General features: G+C 40.3%; 1 protein-coding gene and 1 long non-coding RNA gene across 2 annotated transcripts in view; one reads left to right on the forward strand and one right to left on the reverse strand.

The window, feature by feature from the left end:
• Positions 1-17,783, reverse strand: part of LOC122218279 — a 122,736-nt gene extending 104,953 nt beyond the window's left edge. The window contains exons 1-2 of the long non-coding RNA XR_006201966.1: positions 17,700-17,783; positions 16,388-16,457 (exon numbers count right to left, since the gene is read on the reverse strand). This is a non-coding gene — a long non-coding RNA (uncharacterized LOC122218279). The remainder of the gene's footprint in view (positions 1-16,387; positions 16,458-17,699) is intronic.
• Positions 17,784-18,146: 363 nt separating this feature from the next.
• Positions 18,147-20,433, forward strand: part of ATP8A1 (ATPase phospholipid transporting 8A1) — a 230,837-nt gene continuing 228,550 nt past the window's right edge. Inside the window, exon 1 of the mRNA XM_042936485.1 lies at positions 18,147-18,285. Coding sequence (XP_042792419.1) covers positions 18,237-18,285 — 49 coding nt within the window. The 5' untranslated portion in view covers positions 18,147-18,236. The remainder of the gene's footprint in view (positions 18,286-20,433) is intronic.

Here is a 20,433-nt window from a genome sequence, read left to right on the forward strand (position 1 = left end):
TAAGTATAGTAAGTAACATTTGCCTAGATAAATGTAATTTTTAATTTGTTTTGTTGTTGTTGTTGCTTCTGTCGTTCTTGTTTTGGTCATTCTATTCTTGTTTATACTTTCTACCAGTGAAAAATGATAATATTCAGCTGTGTAAACTGTGTCTTCATCTGTTCTTAATCATTGGGATGTATTCTAGGTAACCTTACCACAAGTAACATAGAAACTTCTAGAAATAATGTCTATACAGATATATGGAAAAATAAAGTTGATGCCTGGTACTGGTACATTACATTCTAAGGTAGCCACAAAATTGGTTGGATCTTGATCACAATAAGACGCTGGAATATTAAAAATAATTCCATAGTGCTTTATTAATTTCACATGAGAAAAAAGGACACTGCATGTCCTTCCATTTTCATAACTTGTTTCAAAGAGGGAGTAGGGAAAAGACTGCTTTAACAGCCTTTAAAAAAAATTTTTTTTAATGTTTATTTAAGAGAGAGACACAGAGAGAGCATTAGCAGGGAAGGGGCAGAGACAGAGGGAGACATCGAATCTGAAGCAGGTTCTGGGCTCCTAGCTGACAACAGCAAACCCAACGCAGGGCTCACAAGCTGTGAGATCATGACCTGAGCCGAAGTCAGACACTTAACCGACTGAGCCACCCAGGCGCCCCTTAAAAGCCTTTTAAAATTGACAATGCTTGATCACTTGGTGTTCAATAGAGTCAATAATTTAACTAAAATTGTATTCGTAAGTATAATCATTTACTAAGATATGTTTTTTTAAAAAGCCAAATTGTGCATATCATTAATGAAGCAATGCAGTGATTTTAGGTTTTCATTTATGTATTTTGAGAGAAAGCGCGCAGGCACACATGCGAGTGAGTGGGGCAGGGGCAGAGAGAGGGAGAAAGAGAATCTCAAGCAGGCTCCTCGCTGTCAGCACAGAGCCTGATGCAGCACTCAAACTCATGAACCGTGAGATCATGACCTGAGCCAAAATCAAGAGTCAGACGCTCTACCAACTGAGCCATCCAGGCACCCCTTACTTTCATTTTGAAAACAATGTAGTAGTTATATTTCTTTTACAAATGCTATTTATGAAAAAAAAATCACACACAAAATTGCTGTAAGTTTGCCTGAGGTAAAATTATATAACTAGTAAAAGAAAACAGAATCAACACCATGGATTATATTCCTGGGTGCACAGAGCTCACACAATAACTAAACAGCATGGTGCATTTTATAGCACTGTTGAACACATTCTGTGCTTAAACTTTTTTTTAATGTTCATTTTTTTTTGAAAGAGAAAGCGAGCATGAGCAGGGGAGGGGCAGAGAGAGGGGGAGACACAGAATCTGAAGCAGGCTGCAGACTCTGAGCTGTCAGCCCAGAGTCCAACGAGGAGCTCGAACTTGTAAACCACAAGATCATGACCTAAGCCCAAGTCAGAGGCTTAACTGACTGAGCCACCCAGGGGTCCCAAACACATTCTGTGTTTAAAGAAAGGAAATAAATACAAAATTTTCCATAGTCTTATATTTAGTCCTGATCTTATTCTATTCTCAAATCCTTTAAAAAAATTCATTGATTGCATCCCCAGAATAAAACCCACTTGATCATGGAATGTAATTCTTTTTATATATTGATGAATTCTATTGGCCAGGATTTTGTTAAAGATTTTGCATTTATATTCATGAGGAATATTGTATATGGTTTCTTTTCTTTGTATGGTCTTTGATTTTGGTGCCAGGGTAATACTAGCTTCATAATGAATTGAAAAGTGTTCCCTCTCTTCTATTTTCTAGGAGAGATGATATAAAAATTAGATTTAAATTTTTTTAAGTTTATTTATTTTGAGAGAGAGAGAGAGAGCGAGCATGTGCAAGCAGGGGAGGGGCAGAGAGAGAAGGAGAGGTCCTTCTAGGTCCTGGAGCTAGACTCCCGAGTTGAGGAGGCTAAAAACCCAAGTCATCGGTGTGCTAGGTTGTACTATGCGATATCAGAGAATATCCTCCGATGGGTGTGAAGGCTTCAACACTGAGGAGAGAAAAGTGGCATGTGATGGGCATTTTAAATCTATTAAGCTTAGTTACTCAACACTTTTCCCACATTTAAATAAAAGGAAGCACTATGCAAAGAAGTAAGTGAAGCTCCTCGCAGAGTTAATGAACCAAATGCTCCAAGGAGCTGAGCTACAAGTGTAGGAACCTCTCAGCGGCAACTGCTGCCATAAAATGCACACATTCAATACCACAGGAGGTAAGCTGCAGAGGGTTTTAAAACAGCTGAACGTATGTTTAATAGGGTTTGAGAGCAAAAGAACAGAGATAGCTTCAAGTGCCGTTAACAGTAATGGGGCAATAAAAAAAAAAAAGTTGGAATTAGAAATAGTATGGAGTCATTGGGTGCAGGATAGCAGTTTTCAAAGGGTAATCTGGACCAGCAGCATCCATGGCACCAAGCAAGCTAGCACCCCAGTGCCGGGCTCCATGCCAGAACTACTGAATCTGAACCTCTGGGGTAGGAGGCCAGCCATCCAGCAAATGCTCTCACAAGGCCGCCAGGAGCTCTAATGCATGCTCAGGTCTGAGAACGACTGGTGTGGTGACAAGAAAGCCCAGCCACCAGAAAGTGGGGTGAGGTGACCAAGAGCACCAGCTCCCAACCCACAGCCTCTGGATCTGCATCTCAAATCTTTACTTCTCATGGTGTGAAATTGGGAGAGCACGTAAATCCTCTCAGCCTATTTATAAGTGTACGTATCTTAGAGGTGTACCATAGGGATTACCAATAACATTCACGAAACCTGCAAAATAAACAATATTAGCTATCTTTCACCATTAGCGTCATCATAGCAGGGTCTGAAGGCATGACTATTATTTCTCTGGGTATGAAGGCACCAAGTACTCAATGTTCAATGTGTTTTATAAAATAAAAAAAGAAGGTGGGTACAATTTTATAGCAAGATTTGCATATGAATAGTTGAATTAATAATAACTTCTGGGATTCAACATACTTAACACTGTTTTACATGCTTTACATATTTTAATTCATCTAATCCTATTTAATTCTTACAATAACTCTACTTTCGCCCCCACTTTACAGATGAGGAAACTGAGCTAAAAGAGGTTAAGTACAGGACGAAAAGTTCCAAAGCTAGAAAGTGGTAGAGTCAGGATTTATTTACAGATAATCTGCCTCAGAGTCTATGTGCTTAATCATTATGCTACACTGCTTCTCACAGTTAAAAATAGACTTTGATGTTTAAGGCAGAAGTTTCATTCAGTTGTCTAGAAAATACACTTACATGGAATATCCCATTCTCTGAGGGATCAGAAAAACAAAACATTCTGTCCTTATTTTTGCTACCTGCTCTATAAGCATTTCCTCTGTGTGCATTAAATGTACCCAACTGATTCCATGGGCAAGCTGGAAGCCTGAGAAGTGGGATGGCTCTTCCCTCTAAAATGGCAGGAAGAATCAGAGGCAGGAAGAGCTAACGAGAAATGTACAGTGGGAAAATTCATTGAGCTCTCCAGCTTCTAATTTTCTCAGTGCAAGGGCATTCCAGGATAACAGAACAAACTATTACCCTCCGGCAGCAACAGTATCTCTGCTGTGTCTAAGTCAGAAGCTCAGACAGTTGCATGTACTGAGGAAATAAGAGAACAGAGCTCAAGGGGAACAGGCTGATTGCTCCAAGATGCGCTGTCTATGCCTGAGCAAGGTGCCTAGATGCCTGTGTCTTGGTGGAAGGAGGCAGGTTCCTGGACCTTGCTTGGTAGATTTTACTGGGTGTTCGTCGGGGCTTTCAAAATTTCTCAGGGTTCTAGACAAGACAGATCAGACTCCAAAGCTGCAACAAAACCAGGCAGTCTTTTGGACAGAAAGCTGTAAGGCAGATCAATTTTATCCTTAACTCGTTCAATCTCTGGCTTTTGAATGCCTGCCAAATCCTTGAGGCTTCTTCAAGGTAACCAATCCAAATAATTCACTCATTGTTTCAACGCTCTCAACTGTCAGTAGTTCCAAGACACCCTGTGTTGTGATAAGAAAAAACAAAAGCAAAAACAAAAGTCTCCCTATTTATTTCCCAATGCCAGAAAACAATCTAAAATGAAATTGAGAGAATGTGAGATTAGCTTTTCCTCTTCCTATTTAGAATGAAATATTTATTGGAGCAGGTTTTTGGCAGAATGGAAATTTCAGTAAGCATGCAACTCTTTTGATTACCTCTCATTGAAAGTGGTATCTCATTTCTCACACGCACATTCCCTGAACATGTTATCTCACGTGTTATAGAAACAGACATTGAAATACCCATGTTTTACCCTATAAATTTCCCACTAACCTGTAAAGAAAAACCAGAAGCAACAAGATATCTTATAGGTCAGAGTAAAATCTTCCCTTTCACCATGACTGTTCATTATGCTGAGTTTTTCTATAATGAGAACATTTCCTCTAGCTTTATATTTAATTTGTCTACAAAGAGTTGCTAAATGAGAAGGAATTCTGAGCTTTTACTAGATGTGTAATAATATTAACATATTAGTTTTTCGGTGTGATTGTAGTACTTTTTAAGTTCAGTGAGTTTGATCTCATGTAGGAACTAAGCTTCCCACATAACAGAAGAGGAGGGGTACGTAAGGTCTACAGAACAAATTGGCTCAGTGTCTTTTGTAAGAAAGGTGTTCAGAAAACTACTCAGCAGGGAAAGCTTTCAGAAATGTCACAGAGTGAGAAAAGTACATCAAATATCCTTTTATTTTCCATTTCATATACTCCCTTTCAAAAAACTCCCAAATGTTCCTGTCATTTTTACGGATTTTTTACAATTTTACATTTTACAATTCCTAGTTGTGTCCTGGGAATTGAAGAGATGGGGGGAGTGATGGGAATTGTGGGCTCTCCCTCCCACCCCTCAATACTCCACTGAGGCAGTGTGAACAGACCCAGGGCAGAGATGTAAGGGGTGGGTACCAGTGGCACAGCGGAGAATGGACAAGCAAAGAGCATATCTGGGAAAAATGAAAAAGAAACAAAACTTCCTTTCCAAATATGGAGAGTAGAATTAAACTGTACAATGTATTAAAAAATGTTTTAAAAATGTAAAACCGGTCTCCTGCACAGATACTGCTAATTACAAGAGGACAAATAGTGACAGCCTGGTAGTTACAACCTTAACCAGGTGATCAAGATTAACATCGATAGTACTGAAGCATCCACATCGTGTGCCTCCTGATAGGGTGCACTGAGAAGAACACAGCCTCACTTCCTCAGTAATCGTGCCCAAACCACAAGGAGATATCAAACAAACCCAGACTGAAAGAGATAGTACAGAACAACTGTCCTGCACTCTCCAGAAGTGTCAAGGTGATGAAATACAAAGAAAGACTGAAGAACTGGTCCAGATTACAGAAGACAGAAGGAACATGACAACTGAATGCAACACACTTTCTGGAGAACATTGTTGGAACAGATGTCAAAATCTGAGTAAGGTCTGGGGATTAGAGACAAGTATCATTTTAACATTAAATTCCTGATTTTAATCATTGTGTTGTGGCTATGTAAAAGAATGCACTTACTTGAGGAAACCACACATTGAATTACTTAGGAGTAAGGGGTATCATGTCAGGAAATTACTCTCAAACTTTTCAGAAAAACAACAGAGAAGGATAAAGCAAAAATAGTAAAATATTCTTTGTTACATTTAGCAACTTTCTGTAAATCTGAAACATGTCAAAATTCTGTTGAAAATTTGTAACATAAAACATTAAGATAAATATGCTTCCATAGTCTAATGGGAAAGGAAAAAAGGTAGCTGAATCCATTCACAGGGAATCTCTTTGAAGGAATACTGTAGTTTCTAGACTTGCTTACCTGTCTCACTACCCCTTCTTCCTTTCTCCCCCAAATGCTTTTTTTTAATGTTTATTTATTTTTGAAAGAGAGAGACAGAGCACAAGTGGGTGAGGGACAGAGAGAGAGGAAGACACAGAATCTGAAGCAGGCTCCAGGCTCCGAGCTGTCAGCACAGAGCCTGATGCAGGGCTCGAATTCACAAACCATGAGATCATGACCTGAGCCAAAGTCGGACACTTAACCGACTGAGCCACCCAGGCGCCCCTCTCCCCCAAATGTTTAAACCTTCAGTGCTAACTTCCATTTCTACTTAAGAAAATCCCCATTCTCCTGAAACCAGTGGAATACAGTGGACTCGATCGCCTACTTTCCAAATACTGAATAACTCAGTCTAGAATGAAATAAACAGTGAGGACTGTAGATGGATGAATAGTGGTACTTTAAGGACCTGCCTGATAGGACATCCTTCCATCAGTGTGAGACAATATGCCTCCTCATTCTCCCTGATCAATTAAAAAATAAAAATTGTACTGAACTTGTACATCTCTGTTTCTACCACACACACCCCCTGAGAGTGATTTTCTGAGACCATACAGAATAGGTTCATACTAAAGAAGAGAGAGTTCCCTAAACATTGAATAATCTTCACACAGTCCCTCTTTCAGTAAGAAGACAGCACTTGTCATTACAAATGTACATTCCAACTTCTACTCTCATATTCAGCCTCCACTTTCTAAAACACAGGGAAGAGCCTATTGGTGAGGAAGAAAAATCCATCATTTCAAACAACAGTTATCTGTCCTTGCTTGCCAAATTATAGCTACCAGAAGACCCAGAAGAAACTCTGGAATTATAGATTTTCTATACCTTAGTCTGGATAAATACTCCAGGTTGTGTGTTCTCATAGGGGTCAGTAGGAGAGCATATCACCAACTGCAGGGGATTTGTAGGGGGAATAGATATGGACTGAGGGTTTGGAACTGCCAATCTCCAACTTACCTCTGGGATCTTTCTTCGATGTTTCCTCTTCTACGAATCCATTCCTCATCCTAACATCTACTCTCCATTCTCCTCTCGTGACACCTCTCCATTTCTCCCTTTGTTTCCATTCCAATTGCCACCACCCTAGTTCAGGGTCCCTTGACTATAAGCTTAGACCTTAAAACTAAAAGGAGCCAATTATAAAAAGTCTTGGAAGATAAATAAAACTCAATCCAATGTCATGAAAAGAACTATACATATTAGTACTAGCAGGAAAAAAATTTGAAAATAATTTGAAGTAAAATAATACAGTAATAGATTAGCTGAAGCCAATCAAATGGATCAAATATAACTTCTGCATGTGAGGAGAAATGTGAGGTAATGGGGACTTGAATCTTGAGGACTGAGGCCCATTGACAGCCAAAGATCTAAAACAAATTTCAAGGGTATCCGTAGTTCCAGAGCTCAGATGTCTCAGTTGATATCTCTGGTTAATATTCAGTCTCAGCTAATTTAAAGTGTAACCTCCAGAAGTACTTGGAATGCTAACCGTAAAATTGTTTGGATGGCATAATTGTTTCCAAGAGAATTAGTAGCTTTAAACTTGGAGAATTAAGTCTATATATGACTAAGTACATCAAACCTATAAGTACTAATATCTTTTAGTAAAGTTTAGAAATAATAATCCAGAGAATTGGACCTACTACAAAAATATGTCATGTTATGATTCCAAATTAAATTGATGGGACAGGAAAATTGATTTATACCAAAGATTTTATGCTGAAATCCATCAGTTATTTGAAAATTTGAGAAAGCCTAAGACTTATTTTCATAAGTTAAATTTATCTTATTATAATGGTTACTTAAACACTTGAAAGCCTACAGATGACTGAAGGACTTAAAAAGAAAACAAAATTCAACTTCATAAGTGTAGTTTAAAATGCTTAAAGTCATTTTAGTTTATGAATGGAATCAAACATTAATCAACCATGTCCTCAAAAGTAATTCTTAAAATCTGCTAGATTTTTAAATAGAATAAAATGATCAAGTTGAATTTTATTTTTTTAAGTTTATCTATTTTGAGAGGGAAGGAGAGAGAGAGAGAGAGCAAGGGAGGGGCCAAAAGAGAGGGAGACAGAGAGTCCCAAGCTGACTCCACACTGTCAGCACAGAGCCGGACGTGGGGCTCAAACCCACAAACCGTAGATCATGACATGAGCTGAAATCAAGAGTAGGATGCTTAACCGACTGAGCCACCAAGTGCCCCGATCAAGTTGAATTTTAAAGCTTAAAAAAGAACTCTATTTTTTAACATATGTATTTAGTACATTAAATACTAATTTTTAGAAAATAAAGTTTGCTTCAGATAGTCCTTTCAGGATCCAAAAGCCATTGTCAAGAACACAGAAAACCCCCATGGACAACAGGGCCCCAATAGCTTCCTAGCAAGGTCTGGGCCTTTTCCCACAAAGTACAATCTGTGTACAGCTGACAGACTTATGTTCCCCAAATGCCATTATATATTGTCTCTCTTCACACCTCGAATTCTCTGATCTTTCTGTTTTCTGATGTGAATAGAAGGGGGAAAAGCTGAAATAGAAGATCTTTCTGTGTTTCTACGTCATCCATTGCCCCATCTCTTTTTCATCTCTCAGATTCTATTTGTTTTTAACCAGGAAGTCACTTTAACAACTAAGTTACTACCTCATTAAATTAATTTCCCTCTCTATTTTCAACTGTCCTCAATTCAATATTATTTTCAATTAGCATTTAATAAATTTGGGGCTAAGCCTCAGCAGTTACAAACCTGTTTAATCAAGCCTGTTTCTAAAAAGAAGTAAAATCTTTTTTTTCTTATACATATTTAAAACACTATTTGACCAAAACATAGTTCCACTACAATGTCCATGAAGAACTCCAAAATTTTAATAATGCAACCTTGAGAATGATTTCTGAGATTTAACTAAAAGTATACCAGAGAATGTAGGTTGCCTACTCTCAAATCCACTCTCTTCTTCCTCAGAACCTCATGTTTTATCCAGGTACATTGCCAGATGAATAAAAAACTAAATTTACCAGCCTCCTTTTCAGCTGTGGCCATGTGACTGAGTTCTAGCCAGTAAGATACGAGCATAACTTTTAGGTAAGATTTCAGTAACAGATGCTTAAAGCATGCTGGGATCCCTTTTTATCCTTATTCCTTTCCCCATCTTCAATGTGGATGTTCTGGCTGGCACAACAGAAGCCAGACAGGACCCAGAGGTGACCTTGAGGATGGAAACCACTTGTAAACATGGCAGAGCAGAAAGGGGAGACCCTGGACCTCTGATGACAGTATAGAGCCTATCTTCAGACTTTTTTTATATGACAAAGAAACAAACTTCAACTTCGTAAAAACCACTGTTATTTTGGGGTTTTCATAATATTATGGGCAACTGAATCTTATTCTAAGTGACACATACAGGCATATTTTTTAACATCTTTTTTAAAAAAAAATTAATGTTTATTTATTTTATGGGGGCTAGGGGCAGAGAGAGAGAGAAAGGGAGACACAGAACTGAAGCAGGCTCCAGGCTCTGAGCTGTCAGCACAGAGCCCGATGCAGGGATCGAACACACGAACCGTGAGATCATAACCTGAGCTGAAGTCCGGCGCTTAACCGACTGAGCCACCCAGGCACCCCTGGCATCTTAATAAATACTACTAATGAGCATTCCTCCCAACAAGTCTCTGAAAATCAATAAATAGAATCCTGCATTAAAATTATATATCCAACATTTGTGCTATTTGTCATACAAGTGATAAATTAAGTAAACTTGTGTTATTTGACTATACAAAAAAAGAAGGCGTTAGGAATATGCCTCTGATACCTAAAATCATTTAATTTTCTGTCACTCGGAGTAGAAAGAGATGTTGGGTTAATTAAATGGTAATAATTTATTAACTAACAAATTTATTAACTAAAATTTGTCTATTACATTGTAATAAATTACCTCATGTATTTCTCACAATATTCCTATAAAATCGACATTATAATTATTTTCCATTTTACAGATGAGGAAACTGAGGCAGAGAGAAATTAGGTAACCTGGTAAGAGATAGAATGTGAATATGAATCTAGCTGTTTGATTGCAAAGCCTCCATGTAACCCACTAAGCAAACCTGAAGTTCAGAAAGGTTTTTAATGGCATTCCCCAAATCAAGCCACTAGAAACGGCCAGAACTGAGATGCAAACCAGGTCTTTTGAGTCCAGTGATTTTCATTACATCAGTGTTGATACCAATGAGGTTTTTAGATTAATCATACATTTTCTCTGGGCTACTGAAATGTATAGTAGCTTTAAAAGATAAATGAAACACTTCCATTAATTAAGCATATGCTCAAATATAACATACGTAACATTTCAAAGCAAGTAGCAAAGGCAATCTCCCCTCTTTGAATGTCATAAATTGATTCAATAGGAAATCGACTCAACATCTAAAAAGTTCAAATACAGCCATTATCTATGTCTATAGTTATATCTATACTATACAGAGAAAATTATCTATATTTTTCAGATTAACATGTCCTTTATTCTCCATAGTCCCATAAGTATTACTAAAAATTCCTCATGTTATGTTCAAGTTCAATTTTTTCAAAAACTACCTATTCCATGTGTGTGGGTAGCTCAGTGAGTTAAGCATCCGACTCTTGATTCCAGCTCAGGTCATGACCTCTGGATTTGTGAGTTCAAGCCCACATCAGCCTCCACACTGTGAGAGTGGAGCCTGCTTGGGATTCTCTCCCCCTCTCTCTTCTCCTTCCCCACTCATGTTCTCTCAATCTCTCGTTCTCCGTCCCTTTCAAATAAACTTAAGAAAATAAATAAAATAAATAAAAATAAAAATCACCTTTTTCTCTGCTAATTGAACAGATCTTTGTCCTTTCCAACTTGGAGTCTCTGCTTCTAATTCATGCTCCTCATTCTGTTATCACAAGGATCTTTTTAAAGCCCAATTTTATTCTGCGTCCAGACCCCACACTGCCTCTCATTTCATTCTGTGCATACAGTCCATCACTTTTGCTGGTTTGCATGGTCCTCCCTAATTTGGTTCCTGTGCATTTATTCAAATTTATCTCTCAGTATTTCCCAAACTACGGGTTTCCCTTTGCCTCCTGCACTTTGTAGATCAAGAACAAGTCAGAAGCCAACAGGAGCCGGAAGGAGGTATAAGATGAAGCCAGTGGGCACTGGAAACTGAGGGGTGATGCAGGCCACAGATTGCAGCTGCCTCAGTTAGACAGTATATGACTTCTGAAAGCATGAGCATCAAGCGGGAGTCAGAATAGCATGGATGCAGGAATAGGAGGAAAGAGGTTCCAATTTAACAGGCTGAGGTCAGTTTTAAGAGTACAAACCAAATGGGAAAAAAAAATAGACAAGAGAAAAAGGCAGGGAAGAGGGGCCCACATTTAAAGTCTGGCATAGGGAAGCCCATCTATACAAAAGTCCAAGCGTCTGCTCTCCTACTTAGCACATGCTCACTGTGCTCTCACCTCCAGTGTCTCTAGCTCCACAAACCTTGAACCTGCAGTCACTTCACTTCCTTTACATCCTTTCTTTATAGTGTTCCCCTACCTTCTTTTCTTTGGGGGATGACTAAAATGTAACCCTGGATTGATTCTCTTTCTCCATTTGGTAGATTTCCTTAGAGTTCAAAGTTGCCAAGAAACTACAGTGATAAATAATTCCTCTTTCCAGCAGATGTTGTTTCCGATTTTTTAGGGTCAGAGGGAGGAAAAAAACATTGTTATTCTCCAATAAATCTGCTAAACACTGCAGTGAATTATGAACCCGAGCAGAGGCTACATCATCCAAGAGGCCAAAACACAACTGGCAAATATTTCATAGTTGAAAGTTATGGCTTATTTCAGTTAATCAGGAAATCATTTTTTAAGCCTGGCATTCTTTCTAAATTAAAAGTCATGGAGTTACAAAACTGTATTTATAATTATATTTATCTCATTTACTGTTATACTCAATTGTTCAAAAAAAGTTCTGAGATTTTCATCTCTTTCAATAGTTTTTTCCTCAGTATTGTCATCTTTCCTCCCTGAAAGAGCACCTAATTGACATGGCAAGAAAAAAAAGAGATTTTCTTGGGTGTTTCTTTTTATTTCCAATATTGGCTTTCTTGGCAACATCAAGGAAATAGATTATAATAAAAGTTCTTGCTTTTAGTGGTTATCCTTTCCATATAACAAATACCACACTTTTTTCAAGATAAAAGCCATCACATCCAGTAGAAACAAACTGTTAGTATATCTTTTTTAGATCTATAACAAAGCCACATATAAACAAATTTGAAGAGTTCTAGATACAATGTGAAAACCCAGAAATGCTTTGTAATACACTCAATATATACAGGTGTAGACTACATTTCCTTAGAGTATGATATATATTTATATTTGTTTACATAATTATTTGACTAATGTCGTAAGTTCTATAAGGGCCTGAAACTTATTTGTTTTAGCTGACTACTCAATCTCCAATACTCAGCTCAGTATCTAGAACATGGTGGGCACTCAATAAAGTGGAGAAAAAGCATCTCTAGTTATACATAACAACCACACCAAGGGACAGAAGGAAACTTTTGAAAGTAATAGATATGTTATCTTGAACGCAGTGATGGCTTCACAGGTGCATATATGTCCAACCTTGTCAAGTTCTACACTTTAAACATAAGAAGCTTATGTCAATTATACCTCAATAAAGCTGCTTTTTTAAAATGTCAAAATCTATAACATGATATGCTAAATGTATTACCCATGAAGTTCATGGGGTATTTTACAACAGCATTTTACAAAGGATCAGCATTACTAGAATGTAATGGGGTTGGGGGGAAGCATTAACAGTATTAATTTTCAATTCCTGGCTTTGATAGGAAAGAGACTTTTGAAGTAAAAATCTTACCATTTAATTAGTCTCTTACCAGTTTCAAATAAGAAGTATGAATTTAAGTTCTCAACACTAGGATTGTTTTTAATTAGTTTCTTACCAGTTTCAAATAAGAAATATGAATTTAAGTTCTCAACAGGATTGTTTCCCCTTGAATGTTCATTTACTTTTTCAGTAAAATATTCGGAAAATTATTTTCCAAAATGATTGTATGTGAACTTAATGCTATTTTAAATATATTGGATGATAGTTTTTAAATTTTCTTATTTTTTTTTTTTTTTAGTTTTTAAAATTTCTATTAAAAGTTCTTTCTTATAATACCAAGCCACATTTTAAAACTCTAGTTTCATTTAAACATGAATAGAGTATTTTCAATTATAGTCAAGAAAAAATCATTGTACTTTTTGTTGGGAATTCCCAGTATATGAAGAAGATAATAATGTTTAAAGACATTATAATAAAGACATTATAATTCTGAATTAAAAACTTGCCAAGGTGTTTGAAAAGAGAATGATGATACAGTCATGAGAAATGAATCATAGGCATGAGAGAAAAGTATTGATCTTATCATTATGAGTAAGAGTAAGTGCCTGAATTATTCAATGACAACAGAGTTAGAGCTTTTAGTTGAAACTGGTTCGTTTTTAAAATTTCATCACTTAATTTTGACAAAAGCCAATATGGTATTCACAAGATTTTTTCAATATCAAGTACTTCACAATAAATATGCTCTAAATTATTTCATGTAAATGACTCTGACAAAGTAATATATTCCAGTATATATGTTTATGAAGGGCACAACCTCTTGTACCTTTAAATAGCATGCTACCCATTCTTCTACCTATTTCCAGTTTCGAATCTTAAGGAACCAGATCAATCACAGTGCACACAATTTTAAGCTCATCCATTCATTCTACAAATATGTATTGATACTGTGCTATATGACAGACACAAATTGGAATGAGAGAAACGTAGCAAGACCTAGTTCTCCTAAACAGGTAAGCAAATAAGAAAACTTCAGATAGAGATAAGTGTTATGAGAAAGACAGAATAAGGCAACGTGGTGGGGGCTGGCACTGGGGGTGAAGTGGGGAAATCTAAGCTGGGTGGGCTGGAATCATCTGACTCCAATGACTGAATGAGGAAGCAGAAGGAGAGGAGTCTGAGAGGCAGGCAAGGAGAAAATCATAAAGGGTCTGAGTTTCATTCCAAGTGTTCTGGCAAGCCACTGAAGAGTCTTAAGAAATAACATAAACTGATTTGTGCTTTAAAATAATAACCATGGCTTCTAGAAGATGAATGTGTGACAAAAATAAAAGCAGACAGATGAGTAAGGAGGCTTTTACAGGCGAGAGATCATGGTGACTTGTACAAGAGTGGCAAAGATGAAAAGAAGTGGGTAGAATTAAGATATATTTTAGAAACAGAGCCTAAAGAATGTGCTGGTTTGTTGGAGGGGTATGCATGTTAAGGGATGGTGACACAAAGAGAGCAATCAAGATGGGAAGACTTTGGGAACGTGCCTTACAAATCTAACAATATATTATCTTAACCTTATACTATCTGTTGAATCAATATAATAGCAACTATATACCAAAGGTAACAAGCATCTTTCCTTGAAATAAGCAGGCAGATTTGCAATCTGATAGAATTTTGTCATAACTCAATTTTAAACTAAAAGATAATTGTAATTATCTACAATTTAAGATTAATTTATCCAATTATTTTATGCACCTGCAAAAGAATATAGAATTTGGTGGCCAGCACTATTCAGTGTCTGTATTTTATAGGAGTGTGGAAATCAACTTTCCACACCTCAGTCCTAATCAGATGCAGGGTTCTCAGGCATGTCTCTACCTTTGGGCCACAAGTTCACAAAACACATCAGCCTTTATTATAAATCAGTATATTAGTGAGCACCTATATGACTATGAGTTCCTCCCAAAGGAGACCAAATTCTTAACCCTTGGTGGCCCCAAACAACAAAAGACCCAGGCAATATCAGGTAAGTGAAAACCCACTAAGGTAGGAATATCCTCTGACATCTCTTTTTGACTTTCTGGCCTTGATAATTTTTGGCTGACAACTTTGGAGATATTTTTTTTAACATCTTTATTAAGTTATCATTCATATAACACACAATTCATCCATTTAAGGTGTACAGATTCCCGAGGAGAAGCTTTGTTGTAGTCAAATTGATCTCTCTGTTCCTCCCAAGGATATATGCTTTTCTATCATTCCAGTTACCTTAAACATTCACTAAACAATCATTATTGAGTATTTACTGTATGTCAAGCATCCCTACCTGAAATGATGTCTCCCTCCATTTCTACATCCTTAACTCTGACTTTAAGACCTAGTTTAATCATGTTGATCACCTCAGCTCTTGGACTCTCTCCTTCTCTCGATGTCTATAGTCTATTGGACTTTAAGTGTCAGCCATTTTGTCATATTGCTGGTTAGCTTTCACATGTGCATTATGTGTCTTTGTCACCTAGCACTCTGGCTTGGTGCCTCACACATTTTATGCATTCGATACATATCTTGTGGAGGATGATAAAACCTGGTCCTTAGAGAAGCTGTCCTTGAAGAACCCTCTCCCTCCTAAATCCACCAGTAGCATGGTCATAGAACCTGAAAGTTTTAAAATGATCTTGCTGACATCTGAATTGTACCACAGATTCTGTGACAAGGTCATGTTGCCAGAATCAGAGTTCCCTGCCAGAGGCTGGCACGTTGTACTTCACACAACAATGGAAGGTGAGAATATCTGAGAGGGCTTTTAAATCAAGCAGATGCAGGGGCACCTGGGTGGCTCAGTCGGTTAAGCGTCCGACTTCGCTCACGTCATGATCTTGCGGTGCATGAGTTCGAGCCCCGCGTCGGGCTCTGTGCTGACAGCTCAGAGCCTGGAGCCTGTTTCAGATTCTGTGTCTCCCTCTCTCTCTGACCCTCCCCCGTTCATGCTCTGTCTCTCTCTTTCTCAAAAATAAATAAACATTAAAAAAAAAAATTGAAATCAAGCAGATGCAGATTAGTTCAATATTCTACTTCAGTCAGGTTTCTGCCCCAATACGAATGTGTGTGGTTTCTAGCCATCAGGAATGAGTGGTTTTTCAGAAATGAGTTGATTGGCATACTATCACCATTATGGATAGTGATAGTATGATCTGGGAAAAGGACACACAGTAAGCTAGACTGTACCATGCAATGATCGTCTCTGTATGAAAGACAGTGGTCATTTCCTATATGAATCGCATATGTTGTCAACTTTCCTGATGGGTTGGTAATGGGACACACACACGCACAGAACCATATAAAACAGATTTCTCTAGAAAATACAGGTAATCTCTGAAACTCCCTTCAGTTAAGCAGAATTGAACTTCACTTGAGGGCTCGTTAGGAATTACAAAGGTGATTGCTCATAAATCAGAAACCGTCATGCTGCTGTGCACTGATTTTGAATAAAAACTGGCTCTGGCTTTTTATAAAACTATACCTAAAATGTTAATCATAAAAGCACAGCATTTTCTCTGGTTTCTGTTCACTAACTTTTAAAGCCGATGTTTTGTTTTGTTTTATTTTTACTGTCTCCATGGTTGTACTTACCCTTTTAATTTGTTCCAGACTCATGTTCATCAAGCCAGAGGATACCTGCTTTATACAGGAAGTCCTGGACCTGGAAGAAATAAAAATGGCCAGTGATGACAGTCCTAACAAGACTGCTTATTTCTTACTTTTCGAAGACCATACTTGCAAATCATGACCATCACTAAAACACAATTATCTTGAGCCCTGCTCTACCCTTGCTGATGTTTCAGGAATACTGGAAATACATTTTCTTTGTTCTAATCCCAGCCTTTGAATCAGAGCCTAGGAGAGTGGGCTGTTCATAAATATGCATTGACCACATAACGGGGAGTATTAATGTAGGGCAGAGCTCTGATTAGCAAATGTTACCTGCAGGAGGCAAAGGAAATACCACAAATGGAGATAAGATGCTGTTAGTGGATTTCATTTTATCTTGAGGGTTGGGAATAATCACTTATCTCTCTGGTCAAACCTCCTCAGATCTCTCCCTTCAGGATCTGAAAACAACTCACATAAAAGGCCTCTCTTCCACAGGATACTGGAGGAAGAGCACAAGATGAAGGAAGAAGCAAATTGCTTTTAATTTAATTTATTCCTTTCTTGCCATTTCAGCAGCTCACCAGAATCTACATAAAACCTTACATCCTAACTTGAAGATAAAATCAGCAATAAAAGAATACGGTACTAGTTTCAAAAACTTGTTAGCATAGACCTTGCTATACAAAATAAAAGGTAATAAGGTTAGGATGATCACTAGGGTATGGAGCAAATTAAAATGTAGCATTTATGGATTTTATGCTAGGGCACTTCCCCTTTTCAAGTAAAACTACTGCACTCAACTTCCTGCAGGTTTGACTCCACGCAAAAACCCAAAACAAAAAAGTCCTTTGTGAACCACCTAGCACAATTGTTGAATTTACTGCAATTCCCGAGCGTCGTCGGACTGAGCGCACACACTGGCGGGACGCTACTGCCCACTCGCAAGCAGTCCGCCTACAACCAAGCACCGTGGCCGGAGGAGCACTGGCGCGGGGGTGGGAAGCCCGGCCTCAGAGCCTGTTGCTCGCGGGCCGGGCTATGGGGCAAGTAAGGCTCAGGCAGTGAGGGTTGCCGGCCGCTCTGGGAGGCTAGAATTCCACCCAGGCGGCGAACTCGCGGTCCCTTTCCATTGCCGGGACCGGGACTTAACCCTTGGCGTCCCAAGCCTTCTCCCCTTCGCCGGTCCACTCGGACCCAACACCACTTTCTAGACCAAGGCCAACTCCATTGCTATTAAAAGCCGCAGGGTAGTGGGAAGGAGATACACGGAGATAAAGGGGCCAAAGCACACCTTCCTCTCTGGTCAAGACTTCGGCAGAGTCAGAACCGTGTGGAGCAAGGACGGGACGAGCCGAAGCTGCGAGACGGAGCGAGGGCGCCCGGGGGGTGAAGAGGAGGCTGAGAGCTGACCACCCTTCCCCCGCAGGAATGGTACGGTCCGGGGCGGGGCGGGGCGGGGTGGAGGAGGTTCTCCCGGCTCTCTCCCCGCCCCTCTCCCGACTTCCCTGCCGGGCTGCCGCGGGAGCGAGTGAGCGCGCGCCTTGGCGACCCCTCCCCCGGCGTCGGCACCCGAGCTCCGCCCCTCGCCGAGCCGCCCCCTCGGCGGCTGCCGGGAGAGCTCGCTAGCGCCGCAGACGCCACCACCTTCGTAGTCTCTTCCTCCAGCTCCGGCGTGCGGGGGCCGTCCGGCGGCGGCGCTGCCCTGGGTGGGCTGCGGGGCCCGCGCGGCCGCTGAGCACTCGGCGCCGCGCAGCCAGGTCTCCCGCCCGCGCGGCGCCGTGACAGGTGCAGAGTCCCAGCTGAGGATCCACCTGCGGCGGGCGCAGCGATGCCCACCATGCGGAGGACCGTGTCGGAAATCCGCTCCCGCGCGGAGGGTGAGCGGCCGCCGCAGCGCGGGGCTGTGCGCGCAGCGCGCACGGGGGTGGCTCAGGGCCAGCTTGGGGTCGGGCCGTGTGTGTGTTAGGGAAAAGATGCCCCCGTCCCACCTCTTCCCCTAGGTAAGTCTGGCTGTCGTGCCTGCCCTGGCAGATCCTTCTCCCAGCGCCGCCTGCAGTGCATTCGCAGACCCCTTCCCGGCTCTAGAGCCCTGAAATTGGTGTCCTCGGCGGGAGCCCCAGGGCTTGCTTTACACCGCAGCGTGACAACTCGGTTCCTGTCACCGAGGGCTCTCGTCCTGCCCACCGCCCTCCCCGCTAGCGCACCAGCCACCCTGTCTCCACTTGGCTTCTTCACCCTATTGAACAGACCCCAGCCCGCCGCCCCCGCCTCTGGCACCCACCTTTTTGCAGCTCCCTCCCCGCGGCTCCCCAAGGAGCGGTGTGCGTTTTCCAGACTCAGGATCCTTTGATCCACAGCCCCTTGCCTCTGACAGCGTGAGGAGCCTTAATTGCGGCTGGGTGCCCAGCGGGTTCTGTGCATTACGGTCTGCAATTCTCCCTCCTGCAGTGGAGTCCACCCAGCTTCCGTCTGCGATCTCATTTTTGTTTTTCCTTTTCCTTGATGTCCTCACTTTGGCCAGCTAAGCTGACTTTTTAGCTAGGTGGAAGCCGTTTTCTTTGCTCCACCCAGGGCCAGCTGTTGAATGGCTACACCTGTCAGCAGTGAGCAACAGATGCCCAAGGGTATAGCAAGTAAGCTTTTGGAGGGCTGAGACACCCTCTTCATCTTATCTCAGGAGCCCTCAGCATTCTTCCTGGCAAGTGACAGTCACTCGGTAAACATTTCTTGATTTTGCTTATGGCAAAGCCAAGGTTGTACATATCTCGAGTTTTGTTTTGTTTTTCTCTCCCATAAACCAGGACTTGAATTTGCAAAGGGTGGAATAACATGGTTTTGAGAACTAGTCTATCTTGCGGTCATCACTGGTTCCCACCCTCCCCCCTCCACCCCCCTCCCTTAATGTGAGGCAGGTGGTAAAGTGGTTTTAGAAAGGTCTAGCAGTTAGGAGACTAGGACTCCAGGGCTTGAGACAGGCCATTTTAACTGTTTTTCCTCCTCAGAATCTTCATGTAAAAAAAAAAAAAATGGGGACATCGACTTGTAGTATCTGTGGTTTACTTGTTACAGCGTTTAGGCAATACTAAATGAAACGGTTCTGAGTAGTGGCCACACAAGAGTCAAAGCTGACCTGTGTCCTACATAGGAATTTCGTACATACTTATTGTTATTTGTACTGTAATGGAAAAGTATGTAAGACATGACAATTTTGGATACAAGGTGAATAAATGGTAGTATCATTTTTTAAAAGTACATGGTAAAAAATTTATTCGTTCTTTTTCATCTTATCCATCTGAGTGAAATGAATGAATATTTCTAATCATCTGAGTGAGCCATACAGGTAATGAAAATAGAGTGGTAATAATTGGGATTGTTTTTTCAAATAGCAGCAACTAATGAACCATGTATCGTGGGAAATCAGAAAAAGAGAAAAGACCAGAAAACAGTGCAAAAGCTGTGGCATGTGAGTGGGTGTTATTAATACCGAAATGCTACAGTATTGTTTTTTTATTGTTATGTGTATTTTTCCAAGCATTTTCTCAACACTTCTGGAAGTAAGTGAAGGTGGTCTCATCCGATAGTTGAGGAAACCGTGGCCCACGTTGAGGTACTTGCCCAAGGTCAAGTAGCTAGTTCAGTGACACGTTTGGACTTACAGCTCTGGGAAAATAAGGACTTTTTTATTTAATCTTTGTATTCCCTGTGCATCCCGGGGTCAGGGCCATAATGGAGCTTGGTGAATGACTCTTCCCTCGCATAGTGGTTGATTTCAGTTTATTATGTGCTCAGTAGGTTGCTCAGGACTATGGTGAGGACAACATAAATAATGACTCTGTAGGCTGGAGATATGGCTCATTGCCCGCCCTGCCCACACTTTTCTTTCCTAAGGCATATTCTCCTTTGACAGCTCCTGCTGCCTAAAGGGCCTTGTTCTGAACTGCAACGCCTTTGGCTCAGCTGATTGGACCAGGGTGGTCTCATGACTCAAGGGCAGACAATCCTACAAGGTAGTGCAGACACTTGTA

The sequence above is a fragment of the Panthera leo genome, chromosome B1 (genome assembly GCF_018350215.1).
Source record: "Panthera leo isolate Ple1 chromosome B1, P.leo_Ple1_pat1.1, whole genome shotgun sequence".
NCBI classification, from domain to species: Eukaryota; Metazoa; Chordata; class Mammalia; order Carnivora; family Felidae; genus Panthera; species Panthera leo.